Here is a 26,516-nt window from a genome sequence, read left to right as displayed (position 1 = left end):
TGCGCAAACATTTCCTGTAGCCCAATTTAGGGCTTCACAAAAGGGCAAATGACTTTATTTTCTTATTTGATAAACATATCCAGCATCCTCTTGGTGACGTAGAATCCGCCTAAAAGTTTGGAAAAAAAAAAAAAAAAAAAAAAGGAAGAGGACACGTTTATATGGGCATTCTTCTTGTGCGCGCATAGATGTGCCAGCTCTCAGGGGAAGAATGCCTTTTTTTTTTTGCATCACGCGGGCATCATATATCGTACGCTTGTGAACCATACCTGAAAGATTCACAGCGGACAAGAAGGTGGCTATCATCGACAGAACAGAACTCAGACTTTTGAATCCACTGCCGTACTCAATCATACTTCCGATTATTATAACTCCGGAGAGCTGCACAACAGGGGGTGAAGTAGTAACGATGTGCATGCGTGAGTATGTCCGTGGATCTGCACATAAATAGGTATGGACAAGCACACGCACGTACATTCATGCATCTGTAAAGTAACATGCTAAAATGGTGTCAGCATGAAATGAATGGGCCATCCCCTTACCGCGTTCGTGACGGACATCAGTGGGGTGTGCAGGGAGGGCGTGACAGACCACACGCAGAAGTAGCCAACGATGATAGACAAAGTAAATAAAAACAAATGGTGTAAATCAGACTGTGAAAAAATGGTACCAGTCAGTAGGGTAACCATAAGTGCGAAAATTAGGGAAATGTAAAAGAGCATATCTGACTCGATAAAATTTTCAGTTATGCGTGTCCCCGTTGGATATTTTATCGTTTTTTTTGAAACAAGTTGGTTGTCTTCTCTTTGGTCAGTCAAGAACACACTTTCGCTTTTAACCAATTTTTCCACTGATCTGTCAGGTGAGTACAAAATTTTTCCATCCTTGACCACCACGAGAGCTTTCACAATGTCATTATTAGTATCAACTGTAAATTGTAATCCTCCTCCCATTTCATCCAGCAGATTTATCATATTCATGGAGAACAAATCAGATGCCTGCAGTGGCATATTTCTTTCGATTTTATCTCTACCTAACACATGAACACCATTGATGATGAGGTTTTTATTTGATTGTGAACACTCGATATTTCCTCCCCAGCCACTTTGTTTATCTCCAAATTCTGTGGACAAATCTACGGCTACACTTCCCCTCTTCATTAGTTTAATCATTTCTGTGGTCACCAATTTGGGGGACGAGTGTCCAGGCACAGATGCAGAGCAGATTAAAATATCGCACTTGCTGATAACCCTTTTGAAAATTTTACTTTGTATATTAAAAAAATCTTCGCTCGTTTTTTCTTCATCTTTCGCTAGTTCGTTCTTTTCTTCGTACGATGCTGATGGGATCTTTATGAATATTCCACCACAACTCTTCACTTCCTCCTCAGTGGACGCTCTCGAATCATGTGAGTAAACAATAGAACCCATACTTTTCGCCGTTATAATGGCTTGCAACCCTGCTACCCCTGCCCCTATGACGAAAACCTTAGCGGGGTTAATTTTTCCTGCAGCTGTGGTAGACGATTTACTAAATTTTGGGAGCATGAAAAAGGCTTCTATAACAGCTCTGTATCCTTGTAAGTTACTCATAGAACTTCTGATGTCTATTTTTTGAGCCCGTGTGGATCTAGGGACTTCGTCAATTGCCATATAGGTGATGTTATTTTTTCCCTTATTCTGCACAGCCATTTCAAGTAGCTCTTTGTTGATGCTTGGCCACAAGTAACTAATTAGGACAGTGTTATTTGGTATGTCTACTATGAACTTCTCGCTTGGTGGATCCACCTTCAGTATGATATTGCTCTGCCTCAGGACATCCTCCTTCGATGCTATTTCAGCGCCGTAATGAACGTATTCTTGGTCTTCTATCATGATGTTCTTTCCTATGTCTTTCTCCACTAATATTCGGAAGCCCATTTGTTTTAGCTTAGGGACAAACTTAGGGGTCAGGGGTACTATAGACAGGTTGATATCTGCGCTTCGGTGGGTGGGTAACTCAGCTTCTGTTCCCTCCTTCGTATTTCCCCCCTTTTCTTCTCCATTTTTTCCTTCTTTTTTTTGTGTCCCCACTGTATCCTCCATCACCAGCCCGATAACACGCCGCGCTTTGGGGTACTGCTCCATGAGCGCCTCCAAATTGTCTCTGCTGCCGGCGGAAGAACCCTCCGAGAGGAAGCACAAAGAGCGCAGTTCATCCTTCTCATCATCAAGGTGCGCATCTGACAGGGATACATCTGGATATTTATGACTGGTGTAGTCGCTCAAAACGGTTAAAATTTGATTGGTCGAATGTTTCGCATCACCGAAAAGCATATAACTGTTAGCAAAATAGAACAGCGGATTGTCTATCGCCGAGTACCCTGTGTTCAAACTCCTTTTTAAAATAATTACTTGCTTGCTTTTCCATACCTCGATGACTGGCATTCCATAAATTTTACTGGAGGGGTCTAGGGAAGAGGGGTTCACAATGTCGTTAGCCCCCACTACCAAAACGATGTCAGCTTTGTCGATAGTTGAATTTATTTCATTCATTTCTTTCACAATGTTGTATGGAACATTTGCCTCAGCTAGAAGGACGTTTAAATGTCCTGGCATTCTTCCTGCAACAGGGTGGATGGCAAAATTTACCTGCACATTTCTCGACTTTAGTATAATGCAAATTTCAGCTAGCTCTCTCTGACATTTGCTAACAGCTGTGCCATACCCTGGAACGATAACAACATGTCTTGCGTTGATTAAATTTTCTGCAACGTACTTGTGTGTGGTAGTGTTTACCCTTTTATTTGCCTCAATCTGCTGCACCGATCCTCCATCTAACTCATCATAGTCATCCCATCCACCTAGGATAATATTGAAGATGTCTCTGTTCATTCCTACGCACATAATGTAAGATAAAATGGCCCCTGAAGAACCAATAAGTGATCCTGATATAATTAACAAATTGTTATGAAGAAGAAATCCACTGATGGCTGTAGCGAAGCCAGAGTAAGAATTTAATGCACTAATGACAACAGGCATATCTGCAGCACCGATAGATGCAACTAAGTGGAACCCGAGAAATGAATCCACCAGGAAAGAAACATAAAGGCAAAACGTTTTCAAATAAATCGATTTAACCTGAATAAAATAATATCCAACAATGATGATAATTATAATACAAACCATATTTATGACTTTTTTTATTTTCAAATTTAATGATTTACTGTCTAGAGTACCACTTAATTTCCCCGCTGCTACTAACGACCCGATAAATGTTATTGCACCGATAAAGGTTCCTAAATAAAGTTCAACCAAATGTATTGTGCTCATTTCGTAATTCTCAAAATATTCCGAATGGTATTTAGAAAATCCAACAAATAATGCAGCTAATCCGACAAAGCTATGAAACAGTGCAACCAACTGGGGCATCTGAACCATGCTCACATGGTGGGCAATAAATAATCCTATACTTATGGCTGGTATTACTATGATGAAAAACAATTCATATCTGAATCCAAATCCTACTTGGCTAAAGGTTACCACTATTGCTGCTACTATTCCTATGAACCCTAGTATGTTCCCCCTTTTGGAAGTCTTGTGGTTATTCAAGCCAGTCAAACAGAGGATGAAACATAGGGCAGAAAATAAATAAACCGCATTTAATAACGACGGAACGAACGAATAGGACGACAACTCCACTTTGCCATTGTCCCATCCACCTCCATTTCTTCCTCCATCATAGTCCTTATAATTTCCAAGGTTAGTGGAAATCGGTGGCATACTAATTTCGGGGAGTTTTATTTGGAAAAAGCTACTGCTGTTTTCGGCCGGTCCATGTGGGCTCGTCAGTTGGTTCCTTAGACTCGATTTGCATATCACATACTTTGTCGCCAGCGCGACCAGCAGGATGATAATTGTCTTCAACGTTGCGCTCATTGTTTCGTTTTCCCTGGTGTATTGCGAGTAGGGCGTTCTTAGTGCTCCGCTGTTGGTGTACGATTGCTGGTGAGTATACTCTTTCTCAGCTTCACCTGTTATACTCCTCTTTCCCTGTGAATGCACCGCTTCTCCACTGCGTCTGCACGTATATGGTCACCTTTGCATACAACTAGCATACAGTCGAGTCGGGTCCTGTCCCACACAATTGCAGGAAAAATTGGACAAAAAAAAAAAAAAAAAAATGACATACGTCACAAAATTTTTCTAAAAGGAACAATCACGAGTTATGAACAAAATTTTTAAATCGTATGTTGTGGACAGAAAACAAATAAATATCATGTAGGAAACATTTGTTGATGGATATTTCCGCAACTCCACCAAAGCTTGGCTTAAACTTTACAAAAGTGAAAAATCGGAAAGGATAACAAACAAAAAACAAAAAAAAAAAAAAATTAAAGAAAAATAAGCAAACAACATTAAGAAGAAATACACGTTGCCCATTCAGTAGTGTATATTTATAAATATGTAGGAGAAAAGAACACCAACTGTATGATGCAAACAAATCCACTGGAAGGGCGTTCCTAGCATAAGTTAGATCATCCGCATGGACATCATCCTAACATATACAACGTACACATGTGTATAAATGCCCCTACACGGATGTGTAACGGGAATTGGCTCCCCGTTTTTTTTTTTTTTTTTCCACATTTGGTGCTCCGTTTAAATGTACATACAGGCTGCACCCCCGCGGTGCCGCCATACTAAGGGCGGGTTAAAATAAACACACAAAATGGATTTAAAAAAAAAAAAAGGAATACATGCGCTTCTCCTCGCGGAACGACTCCCCAATGTAGCAAAATCATTACGATTCCCTTTCGTCTAAAATGAAGCAGATAAAGACTGCTACCTGGCAGAACAACGCATCGTTGCAAATGAGATTGGAGTTAAAAGGGCTCACAACTGGGGTGTCCACGCAAGTACGCGTACGGAGGGAAATGAAATTTGTACTTTTTTCCCCCTTTTGGCATACTCAAAGGGGGATCCCACAAATCATTTCGGTGAGGCCCAATTTGCAAAGTGGTTACGGAGGCTCTCACTACAATTTCTCAGTTTGCCCACCACATAGGCGTCCTTCTCTTCTTTCCTGAGTTTGTTCCACTCATGCACTTCGATGTTGATGACCGTCCATCCCATCTCTCTCAACAGCCAGTTTTTAAAATGGGTTGTTCCACATGGGGCATACATCCTGCGGGAGAAGTAAAGGTGTAAAGAAAAATAGTAGCGATATGCGGGGCCAGGGTATAGGCTAGTAGACTCATATAATAGGGCATCCCATTGCGGGGGGACGGAGCACACTTGGCGAAGAGGAGAAGCTAATAATGCGATGTGTTGATCACTTTGGAACATTGCTCATGCACTTGTAGCAGTTGGCTGTCCCACGAATTGCATCATTTTGCGCCCTTACTTCTTAGCCCTCGTGGCGGTCTCGTCCAGAAGTACCAAATGGTGTGATGGGCCGTCCACCTCAACGGCTATCTTTTCTCCCGTTGTGTCATCCCTTATGGCCAAGTCTATGGACAAAAGTTCCTGCGCCATGAACTCATTTTCGTATTTGACTCCAAATTTGTCTAATATTTGGCACACCTGCTGGTGGAAGTCTGATATGTTGTCACTATCAGTATGGTGGCCATTTTTTAATTTTTTTTTCTTTTTCTCAAGTAGGCTCATAATATGATCCTTCAAGGTGAGGAAGTCCTCACAAAGGTGAAAACCATGATGGGAATATTTTAATCTTAACCAAAAGGTAACAATCATGTGTAAGTGCATATAATTTTGTTCCCTTACATTTACAGCATTCCAATTGTAAGTGTTAATAAAATGTGCTACATCTGCATCTATTAAATTTACAATTGCAACACCCCATAAATATCTTGCTAAAAGTAAAAAAGAAACTCCTTTATATTTGTGGAGAATTTTAATTTCGTTTAGTAAGAAGCTGTATATTTTCTTTAAAAATAGTTGATCATTTTTTATTTCACTTTTTTGTCTTTTATTTCCCCCCCCTTTTTTTTCCCTACAATTGGTACTATCTTCCATCTGGTGTGCATAGCAATACGTAAATGCGTAAGCCCATGCCATGGTTCCAAATAGTTCTGTGATGACGCTTAACTTGAAGCGTCCCACCCGTTTACCCTCTTCGGGAATAAAATAATCGCGCAGAGTTATGCTCATTGTGACAGCTTGGCCCATTTTATGGAACAACGTTGTGTTGTATACCCTAGATTTTATGTAGTACAAAAAAATGGAAATAAAATTTTCAGGGGTTACATTTTGGTATATCCTTTTGCTTAGTAAAAAGTTGGTAATGTTCCCTGCCAAGGTAAATTCCGTTTTATGGTAATACGACATGCACCATAAAATTTTCCCCAGCATTTTTACCTCCTTATCTGAATCTCCCCAACTTTGTCTTTTCTTCTCTCCTCCGTTTGTGGCACCCATTCGTATGTTAATTCCTACTTTCATTTCTAACTCCTTCGCGCATAAAGCATAGCCCTTTTTGTTTTCAACTTTGAGCAGCGTAAATGCCTCCATAAAATATGCCAGGTTGAACATATTAGGGTTACTATTAGAGATTATTTTCTTCTCTGCATACTTCGCGAGCTTCTTTAGGGACGCGGGAACGTCGTACCTGCAGAAGGACATGTCTGTATCGAGATGGTCACTGGTATGGGCCAATTGAACAGCGTGATCAGCGTGGTCACTTCGTGTGAGAGGCTCCCTTCCCCCGCTCCTTCCACTGGGGAAATGTGCGTTCACCCCGTACAGACAATAAACGCGCGCGAAGCAAGGAAGCACAATGCACAGACTTTTCTCACTCAGCGTGTTGCGCTTCCTCACCACCGCGTCACACAGTGTATCAAAAAAATGTCGATCAAAGCAGTGCATTCGGTAGCAGTTCCTCACAAAAAGGGCTAGCTCATCCTGTTCGAAGGTCTCAATGAATTTTGTCTGACCAGGCTGGGTAGAAGAAATATATGGTACCCCCCCATCGCAGTCGCTTCTTCGCTCCACATGTGTCTGCTTTGAAAACTGTTGGAAAGTACCACACGAGTTAACTTTATCTCTAATGTGCGTACTAATAAGCTCACTGCTGCATTTCAACTCCGCGCACAGATAGGTAAACTCCACCAAGTCCCGTACCCCACAGGTGTCTATATGCTCAATAAACTTGTTGCAAAAATAGCTTCTTTCAATTTTCCATTCAAAATCGCACTTGGCTAAAGCACTCAAAATTAGCAGAATATCTTTCACGGAAAAATGAACATTATGAAAATTATTTTTTTTTAAATATTCTATCATATTGGAATTGTTAATGTGCAAGAAAATGGAAATAAGATGGGCCATATTTTTGGACGACATTTGTGCTATCATTTGTTCACTTATCATTTTGTCTATTACAACATGGTCGAATATGTTTACAATTTTTTTTATTTCTCCGGATAGCCTTTTTTTAGTTGTCATTCCTGTTATGCTTTCTCCGTCTCTGAACCCATCTGGATTTCCTTCTTTCAATAATGTACAAAAATATTTCATGTATCGGAAATAGACCCAGCACACGTCAAGGAGATAATGCGCCTTTTTTGTGTTCACCTTTTGAAAAAACATATTAGTGGTGTATTCATGGAAGTGGGAAAAAATTCTTAAAAAGTCTTCACCACCACCATTGGCCATCTTGCCACGATCCCTTAACTCACACAGTCGAGGAAAAAGGGCAGAAAACTTATAAAAAAAACTAAACATGTCCTTCTCGTTAATATGGGTAAAGTGATTTCCAAAGAAAGCTAGCACATCTTTGAATATCCTTTTCAATTCCTTGGAGTCCATTTTTTCATTCGCATTTTTTATTCTTTCGATGAAGCTAAGTAAACTACTTTTTACCTCATCCCTGGGGACATCTGCCTTCTCAAACGGTGCATTCACGTTGGGAACGTCTTCAATGTAGGTGTCACCTTTTAAGTTATCAGTTTCGGTGCTGCTGTGATAGTCACGCTTTTGATGCGCACCTAGTGATGTCCTTTTTTGGGGTATTGGGGACGGGGAACAAATAACCGTGTTGCTCTTCCCCGTTTCACACCCTACAAATTTGACCGCATCTTCCTTGTTGCTGTGATAAACGTGTTCATTCCCCTTGCAGCCATAGGCTAACACCGCTTCACATAAAAATCCACCACGTGGAGCCACCGCATGATGTGCGTTCTTCTGCCTTGTAGTTTTCCCCTTTTGAAGGAGCAAAATATCCACAGACAAGTTGACAACGTTTTTATGTTCCAACAACACAGTTACATTTTCTGATCCCTTAAAAAGGTTGGAGACCAAATTGTATATAACTTTATGCATGCCGGAAATCTCTACGTCATTTTTCCTTCCATTCATGTTTATCGCCTTTTTGAATATGCCAAAATGCCTTTCAAAGGTGCTGACATTGTTGTGCAAAACACGCAGGGCATTTAATTCTGCTCTATTAAAATACAAATTAATGATCGCACCATCTTCTAGCAAGAAGGACAAAAGGGATAAATAAAAGTTCGTGAACATGGGATATGAACTGTTCAAGTAGTTCTCATTTTTCAAATAATCGGATAACTTAGTAAAGCAGCAAAGGAACAATTTTGCTGAGTATATATACTTAAGGCTTAACGACCATATGATTAAAATCAAGTTTTCTAGGGAGTAGGTTATCATGTAGACTGGTTCCTCTTTCTGTGTATTTATTTCCTCCGTCTGAAATGTATCCCTACTTGGGTTCCCCACTCTTGCGCACTTATTCATAATTTCCTTTTTTAGCAATTCATACAAAAATATATTTTTTCTTGCCCATATATTTTTCTCCCTTCTTTTTAGCTGTACAAATTGTTTTTCCACTGGTGTGTATAAAAACGGACATTTGCATAAACAAAACAGGAGCGTTATTAGATCTTTACTTTTTATCGATTTTAAAAAATCCTTTGAGTGTAAAATCTGGTCTACTGTGCTTTCGTGTAAATCTTGGGGAAATATATTTTGCCTCGAAAATGATAGAAGCATGTTGACCACCGATTCGTATTCCTTCTCACGAACTATTTGCTTATGTATATTTCTGCTCATAATAAAATCTTTCACTTTTACGTAAAAATGTAGGTTTGAATAATTTACATAGGAGTAGCTGTATAGAAGCATTATCAGTTCCTTACTCTTTAGCAGAGGCAAGAGACTCGCGCTCCTCTCGTAATATCGCTCGTGTAATTCTTTGAAATGTTTATTCAGCTTGCTTAATGACCAAAGCACAAGGACATATCGAGAGGGATTTAAGGATGGTAAATACGCGTCTGCATAATAACATAACAGGCTGAACTTATTACACGGGGTGGGGTTTCCCCTGATTTCTTCGCGGGGACGATTTTTTCCATCGTGTTGGTTCTGTCCCCCCTGGCGAGTAGTTGTGTGGAGAGGAACACTTCTGACAATACCGTCGCCATCATCACCGCTCGATAGGTACACACTGTGCACACCACTGGCCTGCTCCCCTTGCCCATTTAAGACAAGAACCCTTTTCAGCCACTCCACTTCACCTTCACACGCATGCCCCAAATCACTGTGAGGCACTGTACTCGCAAATAGGTGCCGGGTGTCACCACCTTTGTACAAACTGGCATACTTACTAAGTGACCATATGAAGGAAGAAAAGAGCCTTTTGTTGTAGTTATTAACCTTAACACTTTTCTTGTGCTTAATAAAATATTGAAAAATGATGTTAATTTTGTCCTCTATTTCATCATGGATGTATGTTATACCTTTTAAGTAAGTGGGGTCATCCTTCCTACTGCATATTATTTGCATTAACCTGTGAACAAATGTTACATAATTAATTATATTGGCATTTTTTTCGTTCTTCTTTATTATTTTTACTATTTCGAGAATATGTTCATTTTTCAAAATTGCCTTGTTAATTGCGATGCATTTGTATAAGGCATTTTTTGTCCCTTTTTTTTCTTTTGTGGTAAAAAAAGCACTTTCTTTGTCAGCCAACCAGCGTTTTCCTATTATTAGCACCTTGCTGGTAAGACCTCCGGCCCTCAACATTAATATGTCTCCCTTGATGAGAAGTATGCTATGCGCATTCACAAATGTGTCGATCTATCTGAATTTTTGGCCACCCTTACAGCAACCTATATGTTTGCCACGCTTGTGTTTCCCTTTTTCGATGCAGACCTCTTCGGACCCCCCACCCACAAGTGGGTATAAAAATGTTGCTATGAGTAGATACGTGAGGGTGAATTTGGTGCCTCTTATGCATCCACATTTTGTGTAGTCTCGACATACTCGAAGCTAGGATGCCATGTGCGTTGTAATTTTAGAAATAAGTGGTACAAAGGAGGAAGGAAAAAAAATAAATAATTAAAGAAAATAACAAAAGGAAGTATACATGCACGTTGGGGGGAAAAAAAAAAGAAAAAAACATCAATTTATTTTGCACCACATTTGCTTTTCACCAAGTACTGCACGTAACATGGATGAGAAAGAAGTTACCATTTTGAAGCAAAATGAGTTAACCCCCAAAGGAACACACAAAAAAAAAAAACCGTTGTACAATGTGCTCACCTTTTTTGTAACTTTTACATGCATACCTGTAGACTTCACTTGGACGGACATTTGCGGAGCACAAAAAAGTACACCTCGTCACTGCACATGGGGACACACTGAAAAATGCTTCGAAAAACGCAGAATGCGTGAAAACGGGTTATAAACGAGTGGCACAAAAAAAAATGAGAAGCGGGATTAGTTTTGCCCTATATGCTTATCGTACAGCATTCAATTTTGGTACACTTCAGTTAGCGCCCTTAAGGAGTAGCGCACCTGGTTCTTATTCACAAAAAAAAAAATTAGTGATGCTCACAATTGTATGAGTGGTTTACACAGTACACATTTATACCAGAAGGATTATTTTTTTTAAACAAATCCTTTTTGGCAACAGCATTTGCTGAACATGTTCACATGTGAATCATGTGTTGATGGGGGAACTGAAAATGCCAGTTCGTCTTATTCTTACGGCCCTTCCCCTTTTGGGGGCATAGAAACATAAAGGAAGTGAAGGTGGTGGGAAAACGTTCCTCCCATTCGAAATGCGCAAAATGTTTAGAAACTTCATCCCTTTTCTTCTCCCCTTTAGCGGAAAAAACTTGCATAAATCGAATGGCAAATAACGTAAGGAACAGCTTTTTGCGTGTATATAAATTTTTACGTCCATGGGAAAGTGAACTGGCGGGATACCTTTTACCAACCACGAAATGACTAGCCAAAAAAAAAAAAAAAAAAAAAAAAGTTACAAGCATGTGACAAAACTTTGTCAATGTTCTTCCCTACATCTCGAATTCACTTTGGGAAAACCCAATGTACGAACCTCTTCCTCCATTTTATGTGTAAAACGTGCAGATTATACTCCTCGTATAATCCACATGTGGAGAGTTTGTCGCAGGACTTTTTTTATAATTTCGAGTGAATAATATTTTCCCTTAGAATTATGCCCCTTCTTTACGTCTTAAAGTGTCAGCGCCATTATGCCGCCTTATACGGGGTACATAAAAAATGTGAATATTTAAAACATTCAAACAGGATACACCTTCAAAATTGTCTACTTATAAAAATAGTTTGCAACGCGCGAACAGAGATGTGCCCATAAACTGCTTAATTATTATGCGGTTGCGGCATGCCTTGTACCATGTGCAAAGGTGGATCATTCATAACACGTTAAAAAAATGGCACAAATATATATAACAAACCATTTGTACAATGCACAGTTTTTCGTTTTAGCCAAAATGTGACGTATTTTAGAATATCCATCAGGGGTTTTCCACCCATTACGACAGAAAAAGGGAAGATTTTTCACGAAAAAAAACACAAAAAAAGCAGTTTTTACAAAGTGTCACGAACATTTATATGCTTCACATACATTTAATGCATCCCTTTTATGGCCCTAATCTCGTTTTTTTCACCAACACACAGTTTGCAAGAAAATTTTATTTGTTATGCGCCATTTCAACCATGGAGCATTTTAACATAATATAGGCGTTTGTTTTTTTCAATCCCTTGGGACGAACTTTTCTAACAAGACTTTTTTCCATTTATCATTATTTGTTATGCGTACAATAAAAACGATTTGTGATGTTTTCTTTGCTCTATCTGGTCATGTAGATACCGCCTTAAGCATTCGTTCCATGTGTAATCGTCGCAACGGTGATTTTTTTTTTTTTTTTTTGAAAGTTGCACTTTTTGCTGGTAGTCCACATTTTGCGATATGCGCCGGGTGCTGCATACGTATACAGCACAGGCAGCATTAGCCTTCTATATATAAATGTACATTTTAACGCAATAAGCTTATGCGTAAAAATGTAGGAATGTATGCAAAAATTAGATTATACTTAAGAAGCTGCATACAAATCTGACGTATTGGGGCGATTCTCATGCGTGCAGTGGACATTATGGGCGGGGCAGTCATTGTAGGTATAAGGATATAGGCACGTATAAAAAAAAAAATGCCCCCTTGCTGCCTCCAAGCACACACTGCGCTGCTTTTTTTCGCCATGCCCAACAAATTTATATGTACATTTATGTTCAGTATATACAATGTATCATACGCCGTGAACATATTCGCGGCGCCTCATTCGAAATGCTACGAACCATGGTATGCCCCGTAAAGGGTAACATAAGCTGCAAGCCGAACATGACAAACAGCGTTATATATATATATATATGTTGCGTATGTAAATAACATCGGCACTTCAAGTATGCAAGTTACGCTATGCACGCATTGTATTATATAAATAAAATAAGGTCCGCAAGCATGTATATGTATGTATGACTGCGAAACAACCACCCCCTGTTTTATTTTTTATTATGAAAATAAAAATATATTGAATTTTTGGCCTGCGGTGAAGAAAAAAAAAAAAAACATATTTCAAATGAAACCAAAAGGTACATATGAACAGTTTTAACTAGTGGAAGAACGCGATTTAAACCCATTTTATAAACGCAAATTAAGTTCACCCTTTAAGCACAATTTTAAATTTAATAAGCATATGTTCATTTGGAAACAATTTATGTTTTTATTTATGCATACATAAATAAAACAGCAGTGCTGTACATGTATATAAAAAAAAAACAGTACAATAATACTTTTTTCCTGCGTAACGCCTTTTTTTGAGGTCATTTTATTTATATATCTCAAATAGGGATTATATTTATAAACAAAACAGGCTTATAAAGTTCTCTTAAAAATTAAGGCAAAAGTAGCAAATTCACCAGCATTTAACGTAGCACATATATTGTATAACATATTCCATCTCCACAAGAACTGTCACCAGGTTTCTTACCCCTCCCCCATACTTTACTTATTTTGAACAAGCATTTTCCAAACATGCCGTAAGTTTTAAGAGAAATATGAACATAAGGGAAAAACAAAGCACCGTTCTGTTACAGCGAAGAGAGTGAATCATTATGTGCCCCATGCTTGAATTTCTCATCCGTGACATTCTTTCATTGACATAAAATTGTATTTATTAATTCTCCACATTTGGGCTTGCACAATGTGTACATATAGTGCTATTCTTTCATTTCTACATACTATAGTCGCCTACGCTACATCACGGTTTGAATTTTGTTTTTTGTTTTATTTGTATGTCACCACCGGGGTTGTAAAAAATGGAAACATTGTATTTTTTGCGTGCCCCCGCTTGGCAAGACCCTGTGCCAAAAAGCTACCCATGCTGTACACGTGTATAATATGTGCAGCACACTTACAAATGTTGTTCGTGCACGTGTAATATAAACGTATATGTGCACACTTCTAAATGGGGTTACAACATAGACTATGTTACCACCCCCGTAACATGACTGGACATGGTGTGTTCAAATTACGTTGTTGCTTTTTTTTTTTTTTTTATGTGTGGTCTCTGCGATATTCATACCTGCATATAGTAAAAGTCCACATTGCATCACGGTTTTCCTGCAAAAATTAGAAAATTTTGAAAAAAAAAAAAAAAAACCTTGAGTTGCATACGCGGATGAGCTTTGTGTGTTTGTCTCTCCCCGAGCAGCAATGCGCGTGGCAACATATACATGTAAATATATTTATGTGCGCACACATGAACATTACCTCTCCCCCCCTCGTAGACTCTTTCCAATCGTTTTGTGGGCCCAGAAAAAGGAATGCCTGTACTTGACCATAGAGCTCCAGGATGCTGAGGACACTAAAATTGACTTGAAAGAAGACAAATTATATTTTTACGGAAAAAAAGATAAAAATGAATACGAATTTACACTAAACTTTTTAAAACCAATAAATGTAGAAGAGTCCAAGTACAGTACTAAGAGAAATATAAAGTTTAAAATTATAAAGAAGGAAAAGGAAAGATGGAAGACCATAAATAATGATGGAAAGAAGCACTGGGTGAAATGTGACTGGAATTCCTGGGTTGATACTGATGAAGAAAATAAAACAACAGAATATGACGATATGGCAATGAATAGCTTTGGAGGTATGGGAGGCATGCCAGATATGAGTCAATTTGGAAACATGGCAGGAATGGGAGGTCTTGGAGGTATGCCCGGAATGGGCGGTATGCCAGGCATGGGCGATATGGATTTCAGTAAACTAGGAAATATGGGTGACGATATGCCCAACTTTTCAGGACTAGGAGGAATGGATCAGTTTAAAAATATGCCTAATATGAATGGCATGAATGATGAAGACTCCAGTTCATATGGCGATGACAGCAGTGACGATGATGATGATGAGGATGACGACGATGATGTTGATAGCAAAAATGGTGCAGATAAAATTCACGAGTGCAAGGACGCCAAGTGCAAAATGGAGAAAAATGGAGCACATGATGAAGATGTCAAAATTCAGGACCCAATTGTCGAGGTGCAGGAACCCGTAGCATAGTTCAAAAAAAAAAAAAAAAAAAAAAAGGAACAAGAAAAGGAAGAAAAAGAATATACATGCGTTCAAGCTCGTGCATTTCTTGCGTGTAAGAATGTGTACATCTGCGTGTTGCACATATACGACCAATATTATGTGCTCACGTTCTTCTGCTTGTGTTTATGTAGGCATACATGCCCGTGGGGAACAGCCGTTTTGCATGCACTCGCTTGTTCGTATGCTTATAAATATGCACATGCCGTGGGTATTCTCCGTTGAATGCCCCACCGGAATGTCACACTGTCTTACCATGCAGCTGAAAGGAGAAGCATGAACAAAGCAGTGACATATATTTCCACCTACATAAGAGTGCTATGAATTTTGCGTCATGTACTATACATCGTGTGCATATAACACGTGTACCTGTGCGCTTGCACACGCGCCGCGTATCTATATGCACAATTCTTAAAAAAATATTTTCCAAAAGAGAACTGCTCTTTTTTTTTTTCCATTTAAAAAAAAAGAAACCAAAGGTCTTTTAGTAAAAAAACAAAATTGTACCTTAGCGGGTACAAGGATGAACATGGAAGTGATAAAGGCTGAGGGGGCGTGCCGGAGTATGGCAAGGTGTGCATGTAGCACGAGAAAGGGTGTACACCCACATTAGAAAAATATTACTGCACAGTATAATGACACCAAGGGGAACACAGTAAAAACGTGAATTTCGAAAATGTAAATTCTTTTTTCCTCTACAATGTTGTCCCAGCGTGGTTTAAGTGGCCCCAAGCGAGTCGCAATATTTTGGGCACACTGTTTGTCCCCTCCTTTTTACACGTTCCCCATTCCACATTTTTGAAATGGGTCAAGGAGGCCTTTTAAGGAATTCACCGCTTTGTTTAAAAGATGAGGAAAACATTGTCGCCAATGTTATGAGCCTTACATCGACTGCAATTATTCATATGGCGACGCAGAATGGAGGCATAAAATAGAGGTACTATTAAGAGGGTTGCAAACAATTTTAACTATGTTGGGTAAAAAGTAAGAGCAAATAAGTTGGTTTATTATGTAGCCCCTTGGGGAAGAAAAATGGAGGTGGGGAGGCACATTGCTTCTGCTGCGCAGGAGAGCGTACGTGGTGGTGCTTTGCTTGAAGGGGGCAGTAGCATATACACAAGGGGCAAACGCCGACACAAATGAACGTCCGCGTCAACGCATTTGGGGTAGACCGGGAACGGCAGCTCTGTAGAAAAGCGATCCCTCCCCCCCATGCAGCGTTAACGCGGCCACGTAGAGATTCAATTTATGTCCAACAAGTCGTCTTCGTAAAAGGAGGACTTTCGGACGAAGGTAGGCGTGTTGGCGTAGTTCTTGCCATAGTTGTAATACTTCTTGACCAGATCGTATACCTCCTTGGGGCCCGAAGAGCCAAAGGGATATTTCAAAGGCTGCACCTTCTTTTCTTGCAGTTCATTCAGAAGAGGAGTAAAAATTCTCCACGATTCATACAGTTCTTCATCAGAAATAAATTTTTTCTTAAACCCTTTAATACATTCCAGCAATAAGGTTTCATAAGCTTCTGGAACGTAATTTTTTTTATTTTTATGATTAAGAGTTAAATTTAGTTGAACTTCTTCCATTTCTTCACAGCCAGTTTTTTTTATCATCATTTTTAAGTATATAGCTTCCACAGGCTGGAGGATAATCACAAATTCGTTATTGTACATACTTTCATCGGAGGATCCCATGATGTTATGAAATTGTATTCGTATTTCGCAAACGTCTTTATTTAGTCCTTTTCCTGCTTTGAATATGATGGGAACTCCATACCAATTTATTGAGTTGATGTATAAAGTGCAAGTACAAAAGGTTGGTGTAATTGAGTTGGGGTCTATGTGCGGATCGTCATGGTAGCTATGGTTTCGCTTGGACTCATCAATAGGGTGATCATCAGAATGGGGGGTGGATAAATTTTTCTCCTCTTGATAGTGCTCGGATTTAACGTACTGTCCAATTATCGTTTCATCCAATTTGATGGATGGAATACATTTCAATATTTTTATTTTTTCATTTTTTACAGATTCATCATTTAGGTCGATTGGATCATCCATCGTTATTAATGCTAACAACTGCAGCATATGATTTTGCATCACGTCTCGGATGATTCCATAGGGGTCAAAGTACTGTCCCCTACCATACACTCCTTTTGTTTCCTTCAGGGTAATCTTTATACAATTTATGAAATGCCTGTTCATGAGAGATAGCAGAAATGTGTTGGTAAATTTTAATTTCAGTAATCCTGATACCATGTCCTTACCCAAGTAGTGATCTATTCTGTATATATGCTCTTCGCTAAAATTTTCCAGAATCTGCTTTGACAACACTTTAAATGATTGCAAGTCCTTTCCAAATGGTTTTTCTAATAATATTTTGTCCGTACCATTTCTGTTGAGGCAATTCTTTTTGTAATTTTTTAAGGTACTTACGAATATGTGTGGGGGCAATGCCAGGTAGAGTATTCTGTTTATGGCGAATGGGTACTTAGTGCTGGAGTGCACTTCGTTCAATGTGCCATCCGTGTTTGCGGATTTGCCCTGCATGGGTGTGCTCAGTCCATTTGCTCCTCCTTGAGCCTTCACAGGGGTGCTGGTGGCGGTGCCTGTCCCTTTCGCGCGAATGGACTCATCTGAGTGGAATTCCATGCTCTCCGCATTGTTCACAGGGGATTCATTCCCCTCAGCCTCCCCCCAAATGGTGGTCGAGGTGCAGACTATATTCTCTCTCTCCAGCTGCGTCAAGTACTTGTTAAACTTGTCAAAGCTTTCCGAGCTGGAGTAGTCGCCGATGTAGTACCTGCATTTATTTTTGAAGCAATTTAACAAGTCCTTCTTCTGGATAAGGGACAAATCCTCATAACTATGCAGGCACCTCTTCAAATATCCAACAATTTTATCAAAAAAAGAATCAAAACTTTGTACTGTTCTCGCAAATCCCACAATTAACAAATCCTTTGGTAACCTCTTATTACAGAATAATTTAAAAATGGCAGGGTAAATTTTCTTTTTCGCTAAATCTCCTGAGCAGCCAAAAATTATAAAAGTCAGGAATTCCTTCTTATATAAGCTAGACGAATGCAACGACAAAGAATTATGCGAAACATAAATATCTTCTAACATCTGTGGGTAGTTTTTATATCCGCAAGTCACCACCGTGGTGTTCATTCTATCGATTAGGTACACAGCGGGGTAGAGACAATAATTTACATCTACATAAGATTTTAGCAACATATTTTTCCATAGATCCAACTTTTCAGCAGAATTTAATAAAAATATTTTGCTGGATGCATTCCCTAGTAAATCTAAGGAAACGGTAATCCTCTTCCTTACGTCGAAATTGTTCGTAGTTGTAAAGTACACATATTCCTTTAGTAGCTCCAAATTATCATTATCATTGTTGTCGTTATTATTTGCCTGTTTGATAGAAGATTCATTGTAAATGTAACTGTTCTGGTAATTGTTCATATAGATATTGAAAAATATATTTGGAAATAAACTAGCTATGTGAAAATCGCTCCCCATGCCTAATATAGCGATGTCTACTTTACTATACTTCTTCATCATGTCTTTTATCTTTTCATTGTAATCCCTTACACAGTCCACGATGTTCTTTGTAGTATCTGGCATGTACAACTGCTCCTTCTCATTTATATTTAAGCTTTCAAATAGGAATTTTATGTTGTTGTAGTTACTAAACTTGTGATCGCAACTTTTGTACCTTTCATCAATAATGAAGAATATCAATTTGCTGGTGTCTATTTTGATATCCTTAACTAGGGCCATATTTTTATACACATCAATGGGAGTTTTTCCCCCAGAGAGACCTATCACAACATGCCCCCCTTCATTGCTCTGTTGCTTTTCTGCAATCTGCTGGCAGATATAGTATGCCCCTTTTTGGTCAAAATCGGTTAGGTCCTGTGCTTCCAGGTACTTCACATTGTTCAGGTGGTTCATATGCTCCAGGCTTTTCGCGAGGGCCTGGCAATCCATCTTGGGAGGGGTGCAGAGGCGGATAGACGAGGTGCAGTGCGATCTCGTAACGTTCGTACCACGTTGACGTAGGCTCTGTACTTTGCGTCTTCTTCTTCCTATTCTTATTCTTCCTATTTTTATTTGTCTTATTCTTATTCTTCCGTGTGGTGGGTCTCAGAAAACAATAATAAGGCTGATTTCCCGTTGCTGGTGCTAAAGTTGTGCTCTATGGAGCATTTTTTTTTTCAAATGACATGGGAGGTGTACCCCTTTACGTGTTTAATTGTGCACGTTCGATTTATCAGCGTGGCAATCTTCAAATAAATCCACAGACGCGCTTTCACTTGGTTAGAGGAAGAAGTGAAATGGACGCCTCCAAGAGCTGCTATTTTATTTTCCCTCTCGAAAGGAAAAATGTGGAGAGACAAAGTGCGCTGACTTTGCGCATCCACCTGTGTATTCCAGAAGTAAACAAAATATACAATAGCACCTCTTATTATGCCCACGGGGTGGAAAATACTTCGCTACGTGCCTCACTACTTACACTTGCCCCTAAACTCGCGTGAACTCGTACACTGTGCTGTTCACCTTGGCGACATAGTACTTAAAATAACCTCTTCCCAGTTGAGAGTTTATTCAAGAATAATTCAGTAGTTAACCCTTTGGAAGCTTTGGCCTTATGTGGGGTTTATAGCCAGCAGGTACAATAGTAGAATTGACACGAGATAGAATCAGTGGGCACAGGCGCGGACCAATTGATATAGCAAGGAATAATCTGCCATATGCTAGCACATGTAGGCGGGAAGGAACAGAAAAAGAAAAAAGAAAAATGATATAAAAAAAAGGAAAAAAAAGGAAAATGCTAAAATATCCTTCTGGCCTTTCTTTGGATATATATGATTACTTGAAAGGGAGAAAAAACGAACGCGTTTTTTTGTTTTTTTTTTTTTTTTTCACGCATGAGAGAAACTGCATAAAATTGTAGGCCTCGAAAAAAAAAGGCTGTTCAAATTCGCCCTGGAGAAAAAAAAAAAAAAAAAAGCAAATTAATTTCAAAATACGTATATTTAAAATTATGCGTTAAGATGAACCGAGAATAAAGCAAATTTTTTTTTTCTTTTGCCTTGGGGGTCGTTTCCCTTGCCAGATTTTTCTTCTTCCTTCTTTATATTTTTTTTTCTATACCATTTCGTTTTTTTTATTCTTTTTTCTCCATTCCATTGTGAACGCCTTCACATTTTTGTGGCCTATAAAAATTGAAATTGTTCCATTTGTTTGCCAAAAAAAAAAGAGCGAAAAAGAAAAAGAAAAAGAAAAATGGGAAAGGCGCATCTCAAAATGTTATAACTTATTTAATTTCTCCTGTGCGCTCAAGACGTGTATAGGAAGCGCCCGTACATTGTCGCTACGCTGTGCGAACAAAATTGAAGTCGCCCAAAGGAGATCCACGCTGTTTATGTAGAGTCACAACAAAAAAAAAAAAAAAAAAAAAAACACAACCAAAGTTTCAGCAGCCTACACCAGGAGTGGTGGTGGTATTCTTTCCTACATGATAATATAACCAATGAGATAAACGTTTATGCTTTTTTTTTGTTTTGTTATACTCTTTTATTCACCCCTGTTGTGCCTTTTCCAATTTGAAAAATGTTAAGGCCAATGGAAAATCTTCTGCAAAGGCACGAGGAAGGAAATAACCTCCAAATGGTAGGCAGTAACAGCCAAGACGTCCACACCATGGAGACAAACATAGACGGCGGAAGTAACTCCAATGAAGGATGTGAAATACCTCCAACTGGTGACGGCGGCGGCCGTTTGGGAAAGCGGAGGAGAGGAATAAAAGACAAGGAATATATGGAGCATATACAGGGGAAATACCAGGAGGGTTCCTACGTGAACAATACGGAGTATCGACCGCATGGCGAGGACGACGAGGAGGATGAACGGTTAATGAGCAACGAAGAGGTAAAAAACATAGTAATGGAGGACTATGAAGATAATTTGTCCGTTGCATCGTCAGCACAAAGTAATTATGGTAAATATAGGGACGTAGATCCAGATCACCTAATTTATTTATATGAAAATGACAATGTGGGAGGTTTGAAAAGTACAGAAGACTTAGTGGCGGGAGAATGTGTAGCCGAAGCAACGACAGAGGCAGGAGAAGAAGGTCCTGTTGCCAGATATTTAGATAAACACTATAAGGGACAAATAATCATCGATGGGAAAAACGAAGTGGACGAGCTCTTGCTCGCAACCAGAATGGCTTATTTCGACATGGCTAACCAAAATAGGGATGGCACCTCTGAGCTGATAAAACAAAACGCTTCTGTGGATTTTCAACAAGAAGATCAAAGTGAAGAAAACGAATCGAGTGTCGACTGTTCCGAGGATGAGGCCTTCGATAGGGATGAACCTGTCGAGCAATTTCACCATTTTTATGAAGACAGTAGTGTGGATGACGATGAACAACCTGGTTGCGATCCAATTGTGCGTTTTCCCGATAACCCTGGAGAAAGCGATAAGAAGGAGGTGCACAACGAAGATGCGCACGCTGAGGGGGTAAAGGGCTCCCAGGGGTGCGGGCACATCACGAAAGAAACCGTCCACGAGATGATCAGTGACAACTTGGAAGATGAAATGGTGAACAGAACAACGAATGGGGAGACCAACACAGAGGTTAGCGGAGAGACCCATCGCGAAGATGTAGCAGCAAATGCGATGATGGACCAATCAGCAGAGTGTGTTTTCCCGAAAGAAAAAAATCAATTCAGCAAGCAAAGTAGAATAAGATTAATGGGGGCCCCCCAAAGTGTCAAAGAGGATATACCAATAGAGAAAATAGGAAAATTAATAAAATTACAAGATGATGTATTGACTGTGCATGCATTTAAGTGTGAATTCTACTTAAGTGTTGCGTCTGTTTTGTGCCTTCAGAATCGAAAGATAATCGGGTGCATCATTAATGTCAGCTCGAACGAGACAGAGATTTTTTACTACGCCAAAGTGCTCTTCCCAAATGTGAAAAACGAATTAACACCAAATGTAGATATATATGTCGACCAAAAACATGCAGTGTACATGAACGCCGGGGTGAACATCTGCTCGGAATTGTTCAAAGTATTTAGGAACCCAGCCATACCTTTCGTTTTTATTAACTACAAAGATTTGTACAACATAGCCGATGCGCAGTTAGCCGAGAGTACCAACCAGAACCAGGAAGGGGCGGATACTAATAAGAATGCAACAAACTCAGGAAAACATAATGAGCATGCCATTTCCAATTGGCTTCGTAACATTGAATCCTCAACCAGCACACAGGCAGGAAAATGTGCAAACAAAATTTGGCACAGAAATATATCTTCCCAAAATGTTAACCCCCACGATAACCCTCATACAAATTATAACCATCAAGCGTATATGAAAACTCACGCTCCCCCCAGGGGCAGAGCTGCGCGCAACTATGTCAATGTATCCTCTCGCCGCCCTTCAAATTATAGGTTTAAAAACCTGAGTTACGTAAATTCTGTCCAAGCAAACAAAATGGCCACTCTGCATGATAATGCCTCGTCTGGTATGCGTACGCGTGACGGGGAAAATGGTGCCTACGTTGGCACGCCCATCATGAATGGAAATGCTTCCGCACGTGGTGCTAGCGGTATGGGCAGCTCCTACAACCATGGGGGCGCCCAGAACTACGGAAGTGGAATTGCCCCTGACGTGCCCATATCGGAGGTGCAAAGTAGCTACGTCACACACCACAACGCGACTCGCGAGAAGAATGCGTATCCTCACCGGACATACCGCCCTCCGTTTTTGCCCACCCAATATAACCAACAATTTCCAAGGCACGATTACTCCAGAACGACCATGTTAAGCCCATTTGACGAAAGGACAAGTGCCTACCCCAATGAAGCCACAAATAACATCCATCGTGGGTCACTCTACAGTATGCACAAGACAAATAACGCGATAAATCGTACGAATAGATATTTATACAACAAAATGAAAAGGGGCCCTCCGTTCAGTAACATTACGATTGTGAACTCCAATGACTGGGGACACTTCCAAACGGAAAAAAAATAATGTTCCCCGTACCAGCCTTATAATGTTACATAAGCAATATACCCCTAGCTAATGTGCAACACCCATGCTATGGGACAGACACAACCATTCGCATAACACCATTAACAGCAGCAGTTCCCCCAATTTGGAGATTTCTTAATTTGACGCACTATATTTATGTCAACTTATATGGTGGGCTGGCCCTACCTGCATTAACCCTCCTAGTTTGTATCCTTTATTTTTGCATGTCACTGTTTTGTAACTTTTTTTTTTTTTTTTAAAGTTCTCATTTGTTATTCACCAAAAGGTACATTTGTATGTACATAGCTGTTTTGTTTTTTCGTTTTTCTATTTCCTATTTATGTTTTGCGTTTCGCCACTTGGTGGCGTCTCCCATTTGTTCCCCTCCCGTCCCCTTTAGGGAGAAAGCGGCACTCGTGGAGCCCTTTCACGACTGCGTTATGGGAGGTGGCACCTTAGGGGAAAAGCACAGCGCGCGTTTCGTTCCAGATGTATTATTCCTGTTATATGGTTTAACACAGCATGGTTTACTTACTGCCTGTATATGACTTCCCCTCCTTTGCTTTTTCTTGTTAAACACATAATGTCGCATCACTCACGCCTCTGTTTAAAGCGAACCATTTTTCGCACAATTTGCTCCAAACTGCAAATATTTCTCACGTGTACACTATAGGTATATATATTTGGAGAGCGCCTAAGATGTCTTTTCAAGCGTTAAGGGTAGTGTGGCCCGTCCACAGCAAAATTTCCATGCTGTGTACCAGCATCAATAACAGGTTGTTATTCTGCTTCATTTTGCTTTGCTTTATTATTTTTTGTTTTTTCACAAACATGTACTCATTGTATGAAACATTTTTCTAGTTGAAAAAAATATACATATGTGCTCATTGTCATGTGGAACACATTTTAAGAGCGATTTTCCTCTGATCCATTCTCCATGCAATGGCTGCACCGCCTTGGCCAATAGACCTTGTCCTCTTGTTTAATTCGTGCACACGAATAAATGTTCGCGAGAAGGATTCTAACTGCGTTGGGGTTGTGTCACTTGGTAGTGCCAGGACTATGAAAAATAATCGCGATAAGAAAAAAGCATATATATATATTCACATACGAATTCATAATTATTTACATGTGGGTATTATTCTTAACGGAGCATACGAATGAGTAACCCCGCTTGGCGCAGCTCGTAAGGAATATTGTTCCCTTCGACACCGAGGGAAAAAAAAAAAAAAAAAAAAAAAGCACAGGACATGACCATCCACAGGGGACGTACAACTTTTCCATTTACGCGTACCCCACTTATGCGCACGCTTGTGGATATGTATGTTCCGTTCCAAAAGCTTTTCATTCCTTAACATGGGTCTGTTCCCATGTCGCCTTTACGTTCGTACATGGGCGAATGACCATTCGAGTGATTTTCCTGCTTCTCTTCCCCCCAAAACAGATGCCTTCCAATAGGCTGGGACAGAAATTCGCCCGGCGTTTTGTAACTTCTCCCCCCATTTTTATGCTATTTATTTTTTTTTTTTTCAACGGCAACAAAATGGATAGCCTATATGGTGATTTACCGCCCCCAGTATCAAATAACAGCAACAATATTGTGAAAAACAATGACAAAAACAGTTCCAATGCAGCAAATAAGAACAACTATATTGAAATAAATAAATTTCTCATCACACCAGCCATTATCCAAAAGAAAATTGCAAACATAAAAAACGTGAATAAAGAAATGCATAATGACCAAAACAACGGAAAAGATGAGGCCGCGAAAGATCACAAGCATAACCATATGAGCGCACGTGCAGATAGCATTGACAGTGACATTTACGTCGATCGTGACGTAGGACATATTGAAGAGAGGGCCACCTCACAGGGGGAAAAAAATGCTAGCAGTGGGGAGAAAACAGGGGAGAAGGACAATACACACATTGAAAACATAATTAACATAAACAAATTAGTACAGGATGACTTAAAAAAAATCAGTGATAGACTACACAAAATTCAACGCAGTAATAATCGGCCTGAACAAAATATTTCCACAAATCACCTGAGCGGTCAGGTAATTGCTGCAAAAGTGGAAAAAATTAAAAACATCGAAGTGAACATAAAAAAGGGAAAGTTACAAGACCACAGCAGTGGCAGTATCAGAAACAACACAGGTATAGGGGAACCAACAAACCCTCCTACTGAATATTTCCAAACCGAGCTGTACGAAAAATACTTCATCGCAAATGCGAATGAAGATTATGATCCGAACAAACCAAACGATTTGAACAAAATTATAAAAGAAAGAAAAAGGAAAAAAATAATCATGCTAGCTGCACAGAAGAAAAAGCTAGAAGAGGAACGACAATTGGAAGAAACAAACAAAATGGACAGTAAAAATGCACATAAAGAATATGATCGGAACAAAAATTATTATGGGTATGACCAACAAAATGCTGCCATGGCTGCAAGTAAATTCCCATTCGAGTCTGATCATAACAACAAGAGTTACACAAATAGTGGAATGTCGCTATTACAGGATGAGACAGAACGAAACAGAGGTGGCTTATATGACCACTACGATGTAAGCGGAAGGAACTTCAATGCGAGAGGAGAGTACAACCCCAGGGAGCGCAACGAAAGGGACACAACTTCTTATGACGATAAAGAATATGGAAAAGATAAAAAAGCGAATGAGATGTTTTACGAAAATACTAATTGGACCAAACTATCGGATCCAAGTAATGATGATTACAAGAAGAAAAACAAAGAAGTAGCAAATGACAAAAGTGAAGAGGTAGCCGCTCCAGTCAAAAAAGATTTTGCCACAAGGATGATGGAAAAAATGGGATGGAAGAAGGGAGAAGGGTTGGGAAAAGACAAGCAAGGTATTACGGCACCCCTAATTCTGCAGAAGGTCGACAAGAGAAGTGGTGTAATTGTGCAAGCACCTGATATTTTAAAGAAACAGAAATCCGGTGATGGTCAGGATGACAACAATGATCATGGCAATTCCTTTTCAAAATCGAATTCAAACATGGAACATTCTAATCATTCTCTAAATAATAACACGTCTAGGATTATTCGCTTGTCCAATCTCGTCACCAAAGACGAAGTCGACGACACGCTGAAGGAAGAAATAGAAGAGGAAGCCTCGAAATTTGGAAACCTCCTAAACATAAATATTGCAATTGATAAAAACTTAACTGATGCACATGCCGTTAAAATATTCTGTGAGTACGAATCGAATGATCAGGCGCAGAATGCTTTGAACACATTCAAGGGCAGAACCTTCGCCGGCAGGAAAGTCGAGGCCATCTTTGCCACCCAGGAGGAATACAACTCCTACGGGAAAGACGCCTAAGCGGCCAAAACAAAGAGAGGAGATAGCTGGGTAGTTGCATGCCCAAGGAAGAAAAAAAATAAATAATGTACTGCGTTAAATTGGCTTATCTGTACACAAAAAATATGGCCACATACCCTGTCGTGCGTGCACATTTTGCTGCAAAGTGGAGATAGGCCCCATCGATGGTTCTTCCACGA

The 26,516-nt window shown here is 39.6% G+C and overlaps 6 protein-coding genes across 6 annotated transcripts; 3 read left to right on the top strand and 3 right to left on the bottom strand.

Moving 5' to 3' along the window:
* Positions 1-62: 62 nt before the first annotated feature.
* Positions 63-3,917, bottom strand: AK88_03424 (NAD(P)(+) transhydrogenase (AB-specific), alpha subunit; the record flags this gene model as incomplete). Its single annotated transcript, XM_012481041.1, has 3 exons — positions 63-109; positions 270-381; positions 543-3,917. The coding sequence occupies 3 exons, from the start codon at positions 3,915-3,917 to the stop codon at positions 63-65; spliced, it is 3,534 nt and encodes a 1,177-aa protein (XP_012336464.1).
* Positions 3,918-4,970: 1,053 nt separating this feature from the next.
* On the bottom strand, positions 4,971-10,040 carry AK88_03423 (uncharacterized protein; the record flags this gene model as incomplete). Its single annotated transcript, XM_012481040.1, has 2 exons — positions 4,971-5,166; positions 5,386-10,040. 2 exons carry the CDS (start codon positions 10,038-10,040, stop codon positions 4,971-4,973), a joined length of 4,851 nt encoding a protein of 1,616 aa, XP_012336463.1.
* Positions 10,041-13,371: 3,331 nt separating this feature from the next.
* On the top strand, positions 13,372-14,901 carry AK88_03422 (uncharacterized protein; the record flags this gene model as incomplete). The annotated part of the gene is made up of 2 exons (XM_012481039.1): positions 13,372-13,376; positions 14,127-14,901. The coding sequence occupies 2 exons, from the start codon at positions 13,372-13,374 to the stop codon at positions 14,899-14,901; spliced, it is 780 nt and encodes a 259-aa protein (XP_012336462.1).
* Positions 14,902-16,172: 1,271 nt separating this feature from the next.
* AK88_03421 (glucose-6-phosphate dehydrogenase) lies at positions 16,173-18,923 on the bottom strand (the record flags this gene model as incomplete). Its single annotated transcript, XM_012481038.1, has 1 exon — positions 16,173-18,923. The coding sequence occupies one exon, from the start codon at positions 18,921-18,923 to the stop codon at positions 16,173-16,175; it is 2,751 nt and encodes a 916-aa protein (XP_012336461.1).
* Positions 18,924-20,549: 1,626 nt separating this feature from the next.
* AK88_03420 (uncharacterized protein) lies at positions 20,550-22,988 on the top strand (the record flags this gene model as incomplete). The annotated part of the gene is made up of 1 exon (XM_012481037.1): positions 20,550-22,988. One exon carries the CDS (start codon positions 20,550-20,552, stop codon positions 22,986-22,988), a length of 2,439 nt encoding a protein of 812 aa, XP_012336460.1.
* A 1,543-nt stretch (positions 22,989-24,531) lies between these two features.
* On the top strand, positions 24,532-26,337 carry AK88_03419 (uncharacterized protein; the record flags this gene model as incomplete). The annotated part of the gene is made up of 1 exon (XM_012481036.1): positions 24,532-26,337. The coding sequence occupies one exon, from the start codon at positions 24,532-24,534 to the stop codon at positions 26,335-26,337; it is 1,806 nt and encodes a 601-aa protein (XP_012336459.1).
* Between the last annotated feature and the right edge of the window lie 179 nt (positions 26,338-26,516).

The sequence above is a fragment of the Plasmodium fragile genome (assembly GCF_000956335.1).
Source record: "Plasmodium fragile strain nilgiri unplaced genomic scaffold supercont1.39, whole genome shotgun sequence".
In the NCBI taxonomy this organism is placed as follows: Eukaryota; Apicomplexa; class Aconoidasida; order Haemosporida; family Plasmodiidae; genus Plasmodium; species Plasmodium fragile.
The sequence above is the reverse complement of the archived record's forward strand: the minus strand, read 5'-3'. Positions and strand labels throughout refer to the sequence as shown.